Below are 17,921 nucleotides of genomic sequence, written 5' to 3' on the forward strand. Positions count from 1 at the left end.
CCAGTTCTCTGCAGACCTCGGTGCCTGGGTATTACAGCAGCTTACGCTTAAGAACTGTCAGTGGGGCTAGCTCAGAATTAAGTAGGAAAATGAATTCATTCTTTTTTTTTTTCTCTCTCGCTCTCTTTCACCCTCTTCCAATGCGAGAAACGCAGCTTCCTCCGCTGTGATCATACTCCATTTATGACATCTCAATCCGATCTGAATGAATGATTAAGCCCAGCTGGGATTTTGATCGCCTTCGAAAATTCCGCATTCTCTGCTAGTACTTTTCACTTAATATCGAGTTATTACCCGGATGCCACTTAGTTTATCAGCCGGCGGTTAAATCCGGGGGCCTCTCTCGGGCGGCGCGAAGGAAAAACGCCGCGCCACATTATCACACGACAGCAGGCTGCCAACCGCGATCGCCTTGTCCCCGTCATTAACAGGCACAATGTATGCAGAACACCGGAGGGGAATTAAAGCCACAAAAAAATACCTCAGGGTGGTATTTTTAATATGAGAATTTAATTTGTAATTTCACAGATTAAGAATTTTGGCAGCAATAATCCTTTTATCAACTCACAGCAGGTAATTTGCAGAAGCAGAACCGTAAGGAGATAGGCTGCGGCAGAAACACATCTTTGCATAACGTTAAACGGTCGCGAGCAGCGAAACCTTTTGATGGGGGAGGGAAGAAGGGGAAAAAAAGATGAAAATTCATTATATTTTAAAGGAAGTTTTTTTTTTTTTTTTCTCTCTCTCTCTCTTAAATGCCTCTAGTGAAATTTGAAGTTGGAGGAATATGGTTTCTGTGCCGGATAGATAATCATTATGAAACGCATCCAGATGTAAAAAAAAAGAGAAAGTCTGGTTACATACGCAAAGCGCTTTTTTGCTATTTAATATATTTGTTGTAAACACATCAAGGGGGACGCCTGGGTTTGTTCTTTGCAGAATGTAGTAGCCAGTCGTGTCCGCCTTTTTAAACCGTATTGCTGAGACAGCCGTCTCCTCCTAAATGACCAACTGTTGTTCTGCAGTATCTGGAAGATGTACAGAGACAAAGGGGCATAACCAGGTCATGGACTCCCTCCTCATCCACCTCCTAAAGTGGGATTGTCAGCCATAAAATAAAATTCCATTTACCCACTGCTCTGTGTTTATTATGCAGCCTGTGACCTGACCCTGCATTGCAAGCACTCCAATCCATTCAGAAATGTTTCTGCTGTAATGAATCTTAGTCAGCCTTGCTCTATTTGGTACATTGCCGATGAGAAGGAAGCTTGTCATCACCCCTCCCAGAGACGGAAGTTTAACTTTTACGGGGCAACTTGCTGTCCAGACTCCTCCCCATCCGAGCTTTAACCACATATAAGGTAGACAGGAAGGAGCTACCAGATAGTTTCAACACAGATCAACTTACCCTCCCTAACCCCTCCCACCGCCTTCCTCTTTATGGCCAGCACTGCAGCATGATAATTCAGTCTTACCTCTCAGTCCCTACTAAGTAAGTAAAATAATAAAAACAAAAAACTTCCTATACCGTCTCAAGTTTCGATATAAAACTGAAAGTGCAGTGAGAAATAGCTTCTTACTGCTGGCTGGGCAGGGTAATAAGATATACACATGCGTTTTATGACTTAACCACGGAGGGTGTAGGAGGAGTAAAATGCTTTATTAGGGCTGGTTCACACCGCAATAGCTTTTTCTAGGTGCTTGTGAGTTTACAAGCTCTTGCTAATGTAATGCTGTGTGTGTGTTTTAACCTGAGCGATGTGATTTTGTAAAAATCTCCCATAGCATTGCATTAGCAAGAGCTTTTCAAATCACAAGCGCTAAAAAAGCTCTTGCAGTGTGAACCAGCTCTTACATGCTCTGCAGTTAGGAGTTGTAGGCTGCAAACAGGTAATCTTTCTACAGCAGATGGGGGCGGTGGACTGGGTCAGGTGACTAGCTGAGTACTGGGAAAATAACTCCCACTCTGCTGGTACTAAGGAACTACAGGCTGCGCCCAGCCAAGTGTTTTCTGTACAGTATATCTATTGCTAAAAGTTTAGACCTGTAATAGACAAGACTCTGTGCAATAATAACAGACCAATAATGGAGCGATAGGACTGAGTGTCATTAGCATGTAAGATGAATTAGAGATTAAATGAATAAACGGGGTTAACCAGAGAGATGTAGACGGAGATAAGTATTGGGCCAAGAAGCAAGCCTTGTGGAACACACACCAAGAGCAGTGAGGAAGACATTTAGATATCACTCAACCTAGCCTTGAAAGTACAACGTGACAAGCATGCAGAACTATGAAATTTTTTTTGAATGCGCTGCTAGTGTGCTATGTTCAATGAATTTACTTTGTGAATTGGCACATTATTCATATTGTAAGGGCTGTGGGTATACACCAGATTAAAGTAGATCAAAGTTGGAGTTTTTTAATGAAACCGGAGTAAGGAGTTAATCTGCTATAAACTAGACTTTTACACTACCGAAATCAGTACTAGTGATGATAACAAATGTATGACACTTTGCCCTTAGGGCTGAGACCAATATGTACAAATTGGGTGTTGTACCCACCTTCCCCTCAGGGGTTATAGGTCCACTTGTCTGTAACGACCTTTAAACCAATGAGGATTTGCTGAGTTAACTGTAGACAATAGTCGTGTGCAGTCTGTATAGGTGATCTATATAAACAGTGCTGGTGAGGGTCTTTGCTGATCCCCCTCACTGGTGCAGTGCCAGTGAGGTGTAGCTATCTCACCAAATATATTCACTTAGACTGTGTTTACATGGCTAAACCAATCAAATAATCATACAATAGATGCCTATATGCATCTAATGCTTGTTGGCTAAACCCTCAGATGAGATATACCCAAGTGGTCAAAGGCATAACTGTTTCTCGTCCAAAGGGCTAATTAGTGAGGTTGCCAAGTAGAGACCCCATAGGGGTTAAGGATTGTAGGTATCACGCCTTCATAGAAGGTTTACTGGGGAATAAGGAACAGTGGTGTAAAAGTGTATATACATATATATAGTGCTTGCTCAACAATTGTTTCACCCCTCAAACGGGGTGTCGTCAGGAGAAAAGTAGTGCACAAAATAATAACACAGATATAGTAACCCCACCATCAACCAACAGACTGCACACGACTATTGTCTACAGTTAAGTTGAAGAGAAATCGAGAGCCCAATATGGTAGTATGTCAATATTGATTAGATAAATGAAACAGTGAGATGGTAATACTCACAAACACGGGTTACCACCTAGGTGACCACTCATTAGGCAGGTGAGGAGATTAGACCTGTCCTCACTCAGGATTAAGAAGTCGCTCTCTGTAGATAGGAAGAAAGGGGGTAGATCACCCCTCCACCTGGGGTGGACTCAAATATATTGGTAGGTGAACAGAGGCGCCATAATTGCTGTTGTTTATCCCCTGCTTATTGCCTGAAGAAGTGGGCTGTGCCCGCAAAACGCGTTGCATCTTTGGGGTATTTTCAATAAATGTGTATATCTATACATTTACAGTCCTTGGTGTCTGCTTTAACAGAGGCGAGTCCACCACTTCCTCCCAGCAATTTTTTTTAAAATTGTATGTACTTTTATCCTTCTGGCGCCTCTGTTCACCTACCAATATATTGTCTACAGTTAACTCAGCAAATCCTCATTGGTTTAAAGAGAAACTCCGACCAAGAATTGAACTTTATCCCAATCAGTAGCTGATACCCCCTTTTACATGAGAAATATATTCCTTTTCACAAACAGACCATCAGGGGTCGCTGTATGGTTGATATTGTGGTGAAACCCCTTCCACAAAGAAATTCTGAGTACGTACTCTTGGCAGTTTCCTGTCTGTGAGCCTTGCTGCATTGTAGGAAATAGCTGTTTACAGCTGTTTTCAACTGCCAAAAAAGCATGCAGCAGCTACATCACCTGCCAACAGTAAAAATGGCACCATGTAATAAATGTCGGAATGTAAATCAGGGCTTTAAAAGTTTACAATGGGCAAACACTGACTAAATCATTTATACATAATTATTGTAAAAATGAAGCACTTTTTTTTATGACATTATTTTCACCGGAGTTCCTCTTTAAAGGTTGTTACAGACAGGTGGACCTATAACCCCTGAGAGGGAAGGTGTTTACAACACCCGATTTGTATAAACTAGACTTTCAAGCAATTTGGATGCAAAAGGGAGAAGAAAAATGTGATGGTGATTACAGAGTTAATAGTTGGGTTTGTCCAAAATAGGAGTTATGACTTTATGCTTGAAATAAGAGAGAACGACACTAGTGGAGATGAAGAAGTTAAAAAGAACCCAGGGTGCGAGCAATATGGAGGCTGCCATATTTATCTCCTTTTAAACAATAAGGCCTCGTTCACATTAGGCAGCGCTTATGGCCATGCATTGGGGATGCAAGCACACTCGATCACACGCCATCTGCGTTGCCGAGTGTTGTGCTGCTGATCCCATTAATTACAGAGAATGGGATCAGCAATGCGCTTTGGGAAAAATGTGTGCAGCAGTGTGATAGCGCACCGCACTGCTGTGCAGTGCCCTCTGCGCACTTTTGATGTTCTTGCTGATCTCACACCATATGCGCTGCTGCAATGCGCACGGCAGCGCGTGTGGTGTGAACGAGGCCTAACAGTAGGCCAGCTTTCCTGCTCATCTGTCGGGCCAGTAGTATCTGAATCACACACCTGAAACAAGCATGCAGCTAATCTTGTCAGATTTTTGTGAGAAACATCTGATCTTCAAGCTTTTTTAGGGTTCATGACTCAAAGCATTAGAGGCAAAGGCTCAGCAGTACAGCCAGGCAATGTGCATGGTTTAACCACTTCAGGACCACAGTGCTAAACCCCCCTAAAGACCAGGCTGTTTTTTTATTAATTGGCCACTGCAGCTTTAAGGCTAAGCTGCAGGGCCATGCAGCACAGCACACAAGAGATTCCACCCCCACCACCACCACCACCAACAGAGCTCTCTGTTGGGGGGGGGGGGTCTGATCACTCCACAATTGTTTATTATTTTTATAAATATTTATTTTATTTATTTTTGAATAAAATCAGCTTTTTTAAAATTTTCATTCCCCTGCTCCCTCCCTTCCCCCGCTAGCCAATCAGGGTGATCAGCCCCTGAGCAGGAGATGCGCACGCATCCTGCGCACAATCTCCTGCAAACTGCAGCCCCAGGACTTGACGCCAATCGGCGTTAGGCGGTCCTAGGGCTGTTGCTGCGGCCACGCCCATGGGCGTGGAGCGGTCTTAAAGAGAAACTCCGACCAAGAATTGAACTTTATCCCAATCAGTAGCTGATACCCCCTTTTACATGAGAAAACTATTCCTTTTCACAATCAGACCATCAGGGGGCGCTCTATGACTGATATTGTGGTGAAACCCTTCCCACAAGAAGCTCAGAGTACCGAGGTACTTCTGCCAGTTTGCTGTCTTTGAACCTTGCTGCATTGTGGGAAATAGCTGTTTACAGCGGTTTCCAACTGCCAAAACAGCAAGCAGCAGCTACATCACCTGCCAACAGTAAAAATTTCACCATGTAATGTCAGAATATAAATCAAGGATTTAAAATATTTTACAATGGGCAAACACTGACTAAATCATTTATACATAATTATTGTAAAAATGAAGCACTTTTTTTATTACATTATTTTCACTGGAGTTCCTCTTTAAAGAGAACCTGTACTGAGTAAAAATATTTAAAATAAACACATGAGGTAACTTCAAATGAACATATATAGTATACATAGTTACCTTGCCATCAGTTCCTCTCAGAAGCTCACCATTTTCTTCTGACAATAATCCCTTCCAGTTCTGACAACATTTTGTCAGAACTGAAATATGTCAGTTATATATCAGTTGCTGTCAGTTATAGCTGAGAGGAAAACTGATGTACCAGGTAATGTCCATGTTTCCCTATGGCTCAAGTGGGCGTTGTTACAGTTTAACTGTGTGCTGACCAGAAAGATGTTATGGGGTAATGGCCATTTTCAAAATGGAGGACGGAAAATTCCCTTGATCACAGTAAACAAACAGGGCGCAGGACAGGAGAAAGACACTGAGGAGTAGACTACATGGAAGGTAAGTATGACTTGTGTATGCTTATTTTGACTTTTAACTTTCAGTTCAGGTTTTCTTTAAGGTAGTTAAAAGGAAATAAATGTCAGCCTCCATATGTCTCTCACCTCGGGTTCCTTTTTAACAATCCATTTAGCGCAGGGGCTGTAGTGGAAGGCTGGGCACTGTCCAATGAAGACTGGGTGAAGGACAGTTTGTATGGCGTGCAGGTGACAGCAGAGAAGCAACTCCATCCATTGTTTATGTGCTAAAAGTGCTAAGAACAAAATTATGGGTAGGACCACTATTATAAAAAACTGCAAAATGTAAAATAGATGTGCACACCTGCATGTAAAGTATCCATTTGTCTTACGTTTTACACTCTTACATTTCCTCGTGGGATATTCTCAGGGATTTTGTTTTTCTTTCCAAAAGTTGTCCTTTAAAGGACACCCAAGGCAAAAATAAACTAATGAAATAAATGATTGTATCTATCTTCCTTCTCCTAAAATGACTTTTTACGATATTCCACAGTTTTATTTTATGATTAAATCTACTTTTTATGTTTTAACTGTTTTATTGTTTTTGCTCTATGACACATTCATTGAAGTATGACAGAGCTAAAATCTATGAACTATTGACCCCATTTATCTCTTTCCTGCTCTCAGAAGCCATTTTCTGCTAGGAAAGTGTTTTAGAGTTGGAATTACTTATCAGTGAGGGTCACACTGTAGTCACTTCCTGTCTGAGTCAGGACTGAGTCAGCCACTTACATACCTGATATTTAACTCTTTCAGGCAGATAAAGAAAAAAAGGAACACCGCATAGGTATTTGTGTGCACATACTGTACATACCCATGTCTATCTCATCAGGGCTGTGGAGTTGGAGTCGGAGTCGTGGAGTCGGGCAATTTTGGGTGCCTGGAGTCGGAGTCGGGAAAAAATACTCCGACTCCTAATGAATTTGTAACTGTAATTAAAATAGAAAATATGATAAAATGTTCTATTTCTCAGATAATAGTCATTAAAAATAATGTATATATACAGTATATATACAGTAATAGCTGTGCTTAGTCTACAAAAATGAAATAAACCAATCAAAATTAGTTACTTGTGCTGCTTCAATAAAGCAGTCCCCGTATTTTTAAAGTCAGATATACATATCTGATTGTGACTGTATATATGATGTGTACACTGGAATCTCTTATATATGTTACGGCCAGAACCCGAAGTTTGGCCAGAACTAGAAGTGGCCGGCCACTTCGGTTTCTGGCCGGCCAATGCGCGAACTGGCCGCTGCGCTGCGGCCAATGTGAGAAATGAAACAATTCCTGTAAGGTTTAATGTGATGTTGTGGCCGCAGCGCAGCGGGGCAAAATGTATCACACATCTTTACTTTATTCAATGGCATTAAGCCGCCCGGCTTTTTCCTCTGCCTCTCTCTCCTCTCCCCCCCCCCCCCCCCCCCGCCTCTCTCTCTCCTTCTCTTTATGGGCACAGCCGGGCGGGGACACGCGTGTCCCTCCGGAGTCGTTCGTCGCGGCAGGGGAATCCTGCCGTTCTTGCAGAGCGGGTGCTGGCAGAAGCAATGTCTGCAGCCTCCCCGCTCTGCTCTCCTGCCGCGAGGAACGACTCTCCTGGACACGCGTGTCCCCGCCCGGCTGTGCCCATAAGAGAAGGGGGGAGAGAGAGGCGGGGGGGGGGGGGGGGAGGAGAGAGAGGCAGAGGAAAAAGCCGGGCGGCTTAATGCCATTGAATAAAGTAAAGATGTGTGATACATTTTGCCCTGCTGCGCTGCGGCCACAACATCACATTAAACCTTACAGGAATTGTTTCATTTCTCACATTGGCCGCAGCGCAGCGGCCAGTTCGCGCATTGGCCGGCCAGAACCCGAAGTGGCCGGCCACTTCTAGTTCTGGCCAAACTTCGGGTTCTGGCCGTAACATATACACTAAATAACATCTATGCTGTAAGTATAAAGCCTGATGGTTAGCCATGTCACTAATAGAGATGGTCAACGAGATGGAAATAATTCTGCATTGATGCTGATTTATGCAAATGTATGCACTCCCTTTGCTGATGAAATCAAATAATTTGATATGTTATTAAAATTTGGTTTGGTGACTACAAATTAAAGGGAAACTGAGACGGGTGAAAAGCCCCCTTCAGGCTAATCAGTCCCTCACTGTCTTCCACCACCCGGATCTTCTGCTATGAGTCCTGGTAATTCAGCCAGTCAGCGCTGTCCGGCCGCATGCCGCTCCAACAGCCAGGAACATTCTGCACCTGCGCAATAGTGCTGCACAGGTGTAGTATGCTCCTGGCGGCGGAGTGTGTGCATGTGCACTACGCTTGACTGGCTCAAGTACCTGGACTCATAGCAGAAGATCCAGGTGGTGGAGGAGGACAACGAGGGACTGATTATCCTGAAGGCGGCTGGAGGAAGCCCCAGTTATGGATAAAACTTTAATTTCATCTGTCTCAGGTTTACTTTGTTACACAGTAGTACTATACTCTACATATGCACTCCCCACAGAGCTGCAGGGAATCTACTGAGAATGCTGTGCACATTGAACACAGAGGTGTTGTCTGTTTACAATCTCCTCATTCCCCTGCAGAATACCTGCACATCATTCTTACATGTACCCACACTTACATTGCCTAGGGCCTGATAGATGTTCTTTGTTCCGGTTTGTACCTTTTACAAGTACTCTTACCAAGGACTAGTTTTAGTCTAAAGGGAATAAATATAGTAGTCTACATATCCTTCTCACTTCAGTTGTCTTGTAAAATTCCTAAGCATTGGCAGTTAAGAGACGAATTTCATGTTACATACTTTTAATCAACAAAATTGTAATATGCAAATTAGAGGAGTCGGAGTCGTGGAGTCGGAGTCGGTGGAATCCTAAACTGAGGAGTCGGAGTCGGTGGATTTTTGGACCGACTCCACAGCCCTGTATCTCATCATGTCACATGTCACCTCAGGTATCCTTTAACTAGTAACACTGAGGGGTTTTAACCCTTATGGACCAGAGCAATGTGACCATGTCCCAACGTGCATTTCATCCAGCCAGTCCTGTGATTCAGATAAGTTTCTTGCTTGGCAGACAAAACCTACAATTTCTCAACTGAACTGTAAGCAAAAGCATGCTGCTGATTGAAGTTGGATGAGGTGCAGCACACTGATGAGGTCATTAATGTCATCTCCCATCCAGTATTACCTCTTCCTGAGCAACAAACCCAGGCAGTTGATAAGACCTCTCTGAAATTGACTTGCATTACATGCGTTAGTCTAACAATCCTTGCATTACCGAGGCAATGCTAATTGCGCAGTGTGCGCTACCTTGTCAGCTTAAATAATAGTGAAATTGTCATGCGCTCCTGTAACCAGCAACTCTACTGAACTTTTGTGAATAGGCCCTGTTCCGAGGAATGGAGTTTTGCCTATTATGGATTTCATCTGCACATTTGATGGACAGCCTTTAACCCTTTAGCAGCCAATTTAGAGGCTTGCAAGTGCTCCAGGCCAATTTATTTTATCAATTTTTTTATTTATTTATTTGTTACATTCCTTGCTTCCAATTAGTACAGCTGTAATGTGTATTTATGGCTACTTGTCACTAGGGGGCAGTGTGAGACAATAACAGAACTCCTGCTTTCAATTTCTATATCCTCTAGCAGAGAGACATCAAAGCATTCCAAAAATTTACAGCACGAGTTCTGTACGCTGTGGTCAAAAGCAGAGCACTTATCTCAAATGAGATAACTCTATTGAAGCTGTTAATTGATTAAATCAGCCAGAACCTGATCTATGGTATAATTTCACACTACATCATGAAACTGTCACCATGTCTATACTGGATGTGTCACAATGGGTTAGGAGCCTGTCTGACGTCTGTCTTCTGTCTCTCTGCTCTGCAGTGTCTTCCATTTTTACCGTACCGAATGTGAAGCTACAGCCAGAGGTTGGAGAGGGCATGCGGGTGTTCGGGAAGAATAATAGTTTCAGCAAAAGTCTCTCCAACAGCAAACACTGAGGATATGTTGCCATGCGTGTGGAATTCAGGTAGGTGCATGCGGCAAGCTTCCTTTCCTGATTACCTTATATACAAGTAGACCTCATGTATAAGTCGACTCCAATATTATACAATACAATAACATTTCTATAGCGTTTTTCTCCCATAGGACTCTAAGCACTTGTCTCAGATTCAGTAGTTGGTAGTAGCATGAAGTATTCACACAACAATAGTTACAGTATATTTCTGCAAATGCCAAACTGAACAGGTGGGTTTTCAGTCTGGATTTAAACATGTCCAGGGATGGAGCTGTCCTGATCTACTGAGGTAGGGAGTTCCAAAAGTAAGGAGCAGCATGACAGAAGGCTATGGAACTAAATGTTTCCAGGTGGACTCTAGGTATGACTAGATTATTAGAACCTGTGGATGTGAGATTGCAGGGATTGCTACGCAGCTGTAACATTTCATGTATCCAGGGCCCAGATTATTTAGTGATTTAAATGTCAGTAGACCGATCTTGAATAGGACCCTCCATTCTGTAGGTAGCCAGTGAAGGGAGTGCAGGACTGGCGTTATGTGCCAGTGATGGGGTTGGTTGGTTAACAGTCTGGCAGCAGTATTCTGTATCTAGGCAGTACAAGTCATTTTTTGGAAGGCCAGTGTTCCTCTTAAGCTGGAATTTTTTATTGACTCAAGTATAAGTCTACCCAACAAAGTTAATGGCTGCACTTGGGGCTCAGAAGGGGTTAATGACTGCACTGCATACAGTATTGCAGCCATTGACCCCTCCTGGTCCTAAACTGCAGCCAATAACTCCTCCAGGCCCCCAAGTGCAGCAATTATCCCCCCCTCTTCCTGCAGCCCAGTATTTCTCCTTCACCCCCCACCCCTTTCTTTGTTGAACCTTGTAGCCAGGACTTTCACGCCTGTGTTTTCTTGGCATTTCCTTTCCCCAAAGTATCACTTACCACTGGGTAAACTGCTGCAAATGGGAAGGTCACTATTAGTACACACATTACTCAGTGTGCTCAGTGTTGCATGTGACTCTTGTATAAGTCGAAAACCCTATACTTTTATGAAGTGTTACAGACCTACATTTCTAGACTTCTACTCGAGTGTATACCGTATTTGCTTCCAGGATTGCATACATAGGCATACAGTAACTCCAATGGATATTGAGTTTTAAATTGCTGTCAACTGCAAAATCTCTGTTTTTGGCACTTACCAGTAGCGTTAGAATGCAGGTTTCTTAATTCAGCACCTCCACTAGTAGGGAGGGTCACAGTGTTGCGGTCCACACAGGACTTCAAGCTGGAAGGAGGAAGCATTGGAGTCCCGTAAAACGTGGCACAAGTGACCTCCCTATGATACTCTTCACCAGCTTTGGTACTGAACAGCGGTGTGCAGAGTAATCTGGATTTCCAAATTAGGAAACCCGAATTTGGAGGAAGCTAGTGGATACGGTGCAGAGTTCCAACACTGGCCGCTGCTGTAGCAGTAATCTTATACTGTGGTGCTACCTACACTGGCCACATATCCCTGGCTACCTACACTGGCCACATATCCCTGGCTACCTACGCTGGCCACGTATCCCTGGCTACCTACGCTGGCCACATATCCCTGGCTACCTACGCTGGCCACATATCCCTGGCTACCTACGCTGGCCACATATCCCTGGCTACCTACACTGGCCACATATCCCTGGCTACCTACACTGGCCACATATCCCTGGCTACCTACACTGGCCACATATCCCTGGCTACCTACACTGGCCACATATCCCTGGCTACCTACACTGGCCACATATCCCTGGCTACCCACACTGCCCACATTTCCCTGGCTACCTACACTGGCCACATATCCCTGGCTACCTACACTGGCCACATATCCCTGGCTTCCTACACTGACCACATATCCCTGGCTACCTACACTGGCCACATATCCCTGGCTACCTACACTGGCAAAATATCCCTGGCTACCTACACTGGCCACATATCCCTGGCTTCCTACACTGACCACATATCCCTGGCTACCTACACTGGCCACATATCCCTGGCTACCTACACTGGCAAAATATCCCTGGCTACCTACACTGGCCACATATCCCTGGCTACCTACACTGGCCACATATCCCTGGCTACCTACGCTGGCCACATATCCCTGGCTACCTACGCTGGCCACATATCCCTGGCTACCTACGCTGGCCACATATCCCTGGCTACCTACACTGGCCACATATCCCTGGCTACCTACACTGGCCAAATATCTCTGGCTACCTACACTGGCCACATATCCCTGGCTACCTACGCTGGCCACATATCCCTGGCTACCTACACTGGCCACATGCCTGGCTACCTGTACTAGCCACATATCCCTGGCTACCTACACTGGCCACATATCCCTGGCTACCGACACTGGCCAAATATCTCTGGCTACCTACACTGTCCAAATATCCCTGCCTACCTGTACTGGCCACATATGCCTTGCTACCTGTACTGACCACATATGCCTGGCTACCTATACTGGGGCATCCATGCTTGGCTAACCTATACTGGGGGCACCCATGCCTGACCAGCCTGTATTGGGGGCACCTATGCCTAGCTACCTATACTGAGGGCAGGAAAGTCCTCTTGCTAATGTGGTAGTAGGGGGAAGAAATCTGCCTTTGCCCAATCATGATGGGGGTGGGGGGGAAGATATGCAAAGTTTAGAATTTTAAATGTTGGTAGATCTCTGGGGCTCGATAACTTTAAAAGTAGTTTGCGAGTTGAAAAAGTGTGGGCACCCCTGCTATAGAGTATATTGTCTTGTCGCTCACTGTCCCTCAGAGAGGCTCACAATCTACTCCCTACCATAGTCATATGTCTATGTATGTATCGTGTAGTGTGTGTATCATAGTCTAGGTCCAATTTGAGGGAAGCCAATCAAGTTATCTGTATGTTTTTGGGATGTGGGAGGAAACTCGGGGTGTCCAGGCGAAACCCACGCAGACACGGGGAGAACATACAAACTCCTTGCAGATGTTGACCTAGCTGAGATTCGAACCGGGGACCCTGCACTGCGAGCGCTTACCACTACGCCACCGTGCTGCCCTGTCTTAATTCAGTAATTGCCTGAGGTTATTTTTATCTAAATGCCTGTGACAAATGTAAGGAATAAATATATACTGGTATAATCCCCGCTTGTGTAACCCCCCCTCCCCCTCTTCTACCATTAGCTTTTTATGACCATAACTATTATAAACTTAGTGTCTCACAAAAGTGAGTACAGACCTCTCACATTTTTATAAATATTTTATTGTATCTTCTCATGGGATGCTTGTATAACAGTGTACATTTTTTGTCCCACAAAAGTTACTCAACACGTGGCCATAAATGTCTACAAAAGTGTATATACCCCAAGTGGAAAATTTCAAAATTCTGCCCAAAGTGCCAATATTTTGTCTGCCCACCATTATTTTCCAGCACTGCCATATCTCTCTTGGGTATGGAGTTCTGGAGTTCATTAGAGCTTCACAGGTTGCCAGTGGAATCCTTTTCCACTCCTCCATGATGAAGCTGGTGGATGTTAGAGACCTTGTGGTTTCCATCTTCCATTTGAGGATGCCCCACAGATGCTCAATAGGGTTTAGGTCTAAAGCACCGCTTGGCCAGTCCAGCACCTTTACAGGCACACCATTTTGAAGGTGTGTTTGGGGTCATTATCATGTTGGAATACTGCCCTGCATCCCAGTTTCTGAAGGGTGGGGATCATGCTCTGTTTCATTATGTCACAGTGCGTTGGCATTCATGTTTCCTTCAATGATCTGTAACTCCCTCATGCAGCTCCAAACCATGATACTCCCACCACCATGCTTTACTGTAGGCAAGTCACACTTGTCTTTGTACTCTTCAGCTAGCTGACAGCACAGGTTTGTCACCATCTGACCCAAATGAATGTATCTACTGGTAGGTCCCATCAGATCACAGGACATGGTTCCAGTAATCCATGTCCTTAGCCTGCTTGTCTTTGGCAAACTGTTTGTGGGCTTTCTTGTGCATCATCTTTGGAAGAGGCTTCCTTCTTGGGATGGCAGCCATGCAGACCAATTTCACACGTCCGCGTGTGTGCGCACACACACACACACACACACACACACACACACACACACACACACACACACACACACACACACACACACACACACACACCTTCAACCTCTGCAGCACTCTTACATCTATTTGCAAAAGACAGCCTCTAGATATGATGTGGAGTATAGCCTAGGCCATCTTTATGTAGCGCAATAAATCTTTTTTTGAAGATCCACAGAGAGTTTCCTGCCTTAAGGTGCCATGTTGAACTTCCAGTGGCCAATATGAGAGTGATAACACCAAATTTAACACACCTGCTCCCCATTCACACCTGAGACCTTGTGACACTTAACGAGTCTCATGACCCTGGGAAGTAAAAAAAAAAAATGTCTAATTGGGCAGGATTTTGACATTCTTCCCTTGGGGTTGTATTCACTTTTGCTAGTTTAGGCATTAGACAAGACACAGAACATTTATATTGTGCTTTTCTCCTGGCGTACTCCAGGCTTCAGAGCTGCAGCCACTAGGACGTGCTGTATAGGCAGTAGCAGTATTCGGGAGTCTTGTCCAAGGTCTCCTCACCTAATATGTGCTGACTTGCTGAACAGGAAGAGCCAAGATTCGAAACCAAGGTCTCGTGTGGCAGAGCTGCGTTGTGCAGCTCACTCTGGCGTCCGTGATGCGTACTCTTGGACGCATGCGGCATCACGTGGTCCCGCCAATCGCCGCACAGTGCGGCCGCTCCAGGAAGTAAACACTGCACGTCACACCGTGCAGTGAATAATAATTAGCCATGTGCCTGGCTGCTCCCCACTCCTCCCCAACACTACTGAGCATGTGCGCACAGTCTAACGCGGCTTAGCCGCGCATAACGCACAGCATGCAGCACTCAACGGATGTGCAGCGTTACAATGTAACGCAACGTGGACACTGTGAACAGCCCATTGATTTTTCATTACTGTGCGGTGGGGCTGCGTTACAAGCTGCTCTAACACGCGCCTGTAACGTCCCACTGTAAAAGCAGCCTTATGTTATGGAGTCATCCTGATTCAAAACTACCCTAAACTATAAAATCGATCATTTATGCCGTTTCACATATTGGCTTTTGTTATCTTGCACACTCTTCATGCAATATATTTTTAAAATCCTTCACTTTTTAACCAAAAGCATGACCAATTTTCATTTGTACAGTGGTTTAGGAATTTACCATTTTTTTCTGATGACTGGCTGATAGGCGAGACAAATTTCACCTCCTCGGGGCGAAATGGAACTGATAAAAAATAATTTAAATATTTGCTTTTGGCGATTTTCACCAAAAAAGGGGGGTGGAATTTAAATACAGCAATGTGACTGAAATATTAAGCAGGCCATTTGCATAAAATGGATTTCAATTACCGCGCAGAGAAGTGGGGCCGAAGACCATGCAAATTACGAAATGCAAATCGCTGCGCTTGCATAGCAGATGTGAGCGACTGCACGGAGGCATTGCAGGGTAACAAGTGATGCAAAATGGCATTTGTTTTACACAATCGCCGGGTGATCACGGATAATGCCTTCCAAATTCTGTTTTAATGTTTATTTTTTTTATACATGTTTAATTTACATCCCAATCGAATGTGAATATTTTCCTATGAAAGCAAACTTGCTAGCAGACTCTGGTACGAGGAATGCAGTAGATGTTATGGTGCCTGTGTGCGTTGGCTATAAAAATTAGGTCTTTATGTTTGATTTTAAAGGGAACCTGAAGCAAGGAGTACAGTTCCTTCTCAAAAAATTAGCATATTGTGATAAAGTTCATTATTTTCTGTAATGTACTGATAAACATTAGACTTTCATATATTTTAGATTCAAATACACACAACTGAAGTAGTTCAAGCCTTTTATTGTTTTAATATTGATGATTTTGCCATACAGCTCATGAAAACCCAAATTTCCTATCTCAAAAAATTAGCATATTTCATCCGACCAATAAAAGAAAAGTGTTTTTAAAACAAAAAAAAGTCAACCTTGAAATAATTATGTTCAGTTATGCACTCAATACTTGGTCGGGAATCCTTTTGCAGAAATGACTGCTTCAATGCGGCGTGGCATGGAGGCAATCAGCCTGTGGCACTGCTCAGGTGTTATGGAGGCCCAGGATGCTTCGATAGCGGCCTTAAGCTCATCCAGTGTTAGGTCTTGCGTCTCTCAACTTTCTCTTCACAATATCCCACAGATTCTCTATGGGGCTCTGGTCAGGAGAGTTGGCAGGCCAATTGAGCACAGTGATACCATGGTCAGTAAACCATTTACCAGTGGTTTTTGCACTGTGAGCAGGTGCCAGGTCGTGCTGAAAAATGAAATCTTCATCTCCATAAAGCTTTTCAGCAGATGGAAGCATGAAGTGCTCCAAAATCTCCTGATAGCTAGCTGCATTGACCCTGCCCTTGATAAAACACAGTGGACCAACACCAGCAGCTGACATGGAACCCCAGACCATCACTGACTGTGGGTACTTGACACTGGACTTCAGGCATTTTGGCATTTCCCTCTCCCCAGTCTTCCTCCAGACTCTGGCACCTTGATTTCCGAATGACCTGCAAAAGTTGCTTTCATCCGAAAAAAGTACTTTGGACCACTGAGCAAACAGTCCAGTGTTGCTTCTCTGTAGCCCAGGTCAGGCACTTCTGCCGCTGTTTCTGGTTCAAAATTGGCTTGACCTGGGGAATGCGGCACCTGTAGCCCATTTCCTGCACACGCCTGTACACGGTGGCTCTGGATGTTTCTACTCCAGACTCGGCTTCCGCAGGTCCCCCAAGTTCTGGAATCGGTCCTTCTCCACAATCTTCCTCAGGGTCCGGTCACCTCTTCTCGTTGTGCTGCGTTTTCTGCCACACTTTTTCCTTCCCACAGACTTCCCACTAAGGTGCCTTGATACAACACTCTGGGAACAGCCTATTCGTTCAGAAATTTCTTTCAGTGTCTTGCCCTCTTGCTTGAGGGTGTCAATCATGGCCTTCTGGACAGCAGTCAGGTCGGCAGTCTTACTCATAACTGCAGTTTTGAGAAATGAACCAGGCTGGGAGTTTTTAAAAGCCTCAGGAATCTTTTGCAAGTGTTTAGAGTTAATTAGTTGATTCAGATGATTAGGGTAATAGCTCGTTTAGAGAACCTTTTCATGATATGATAATTTTTTGAGATAGGAATTTTGGGTTTTCATGAGCTGTATGCCAAAATCATCAATATTAAAACAATAAAAGGCTTGAACTACGTCAGTTGTGTGTAATGAATCTAAAATATATGAAAGTCTGTTTTTCAGTACATTACAGAAAATAATGAACTTCATCACAATATGCAAATTTTTTGAGAAGGACCTGTATATGGAGGCGGCCATATATATTTCCTTTTAAACAATACCAGTAGCCTGGCAGCCCTGCTGATCTATTTGGCTGCAGTAGTATCTGTATAACACTAAAAACAAGCATGCAGCTAATCCTGTCAAATCTGACAATATTGTCAGAAACACCTGATCTGCTGAACTGGGCACTCCCCTGGTGCAGTTGGTGGTGTAATTGAGCTGATGAGATATCTGTGCTATGAGGTTGTTTGGTTTGCTTGTGTTGTATGGCTATGAGGAATGAAGACTTCAAGGCCTAGCTGTACTGGCGATGGATTAATATAAAGTTTGAGGCGCTGTCTGTGGGTCTAGGCAGCTACCACATAAGGCTGACAGAAAGGAATTCCTGGCACAATGCTGGACTATCATTCGGAATCATTGGGACTTCTACAAAATCAG

At 44.2% G+C, this 17,921-nt stretch overlaps 1 protein-coding gene across 11 annotated transcripts in view; it reads left to right on the forward strand.

Moving 5' to 3' along the window:
• The window catches only part of CDK14 (cyclin dependent kinase 14), a 579,759-nt gene that overhangs the window by 476,501 nt on the left and 85,337 nt on the right, over positions 1-17,921 (forward strand). For all 11 annotated transcript variants that reach the window (XM_068235460.1, XM_068235463.1, XM_068235466.1 and 8 more), the window contains one exon: positions 9,982-10,126. In XM_068235460.1, coding sequence (XP_068091561.1) covers positions 9,982-10,097 — 116 coding nt within the window. In that variant the 3' untranslated portion in view covers positions 10,098-10,126. The remainder of the gene's footprint in view (positions 1-9,981; positions 10,127-17,921) is intronic.

The sequence above is a fragment of the Hyperolius riggenbachi genome, chromosome 5 (assembly GCF_040937935.1).
Source record: "Hyperolius riggenbachi isolate aHypRig1 chromosome 5, aHypRig1.pri, whole genome shotgun sequence".
In the NCBI taxonomy this organism is placed as follows: Eukaryota; Metazoa; Chordata; class Amphibia; order Anura; family Hyperoliidae; genus Hyperolius; species Hyperolius riggenbachi.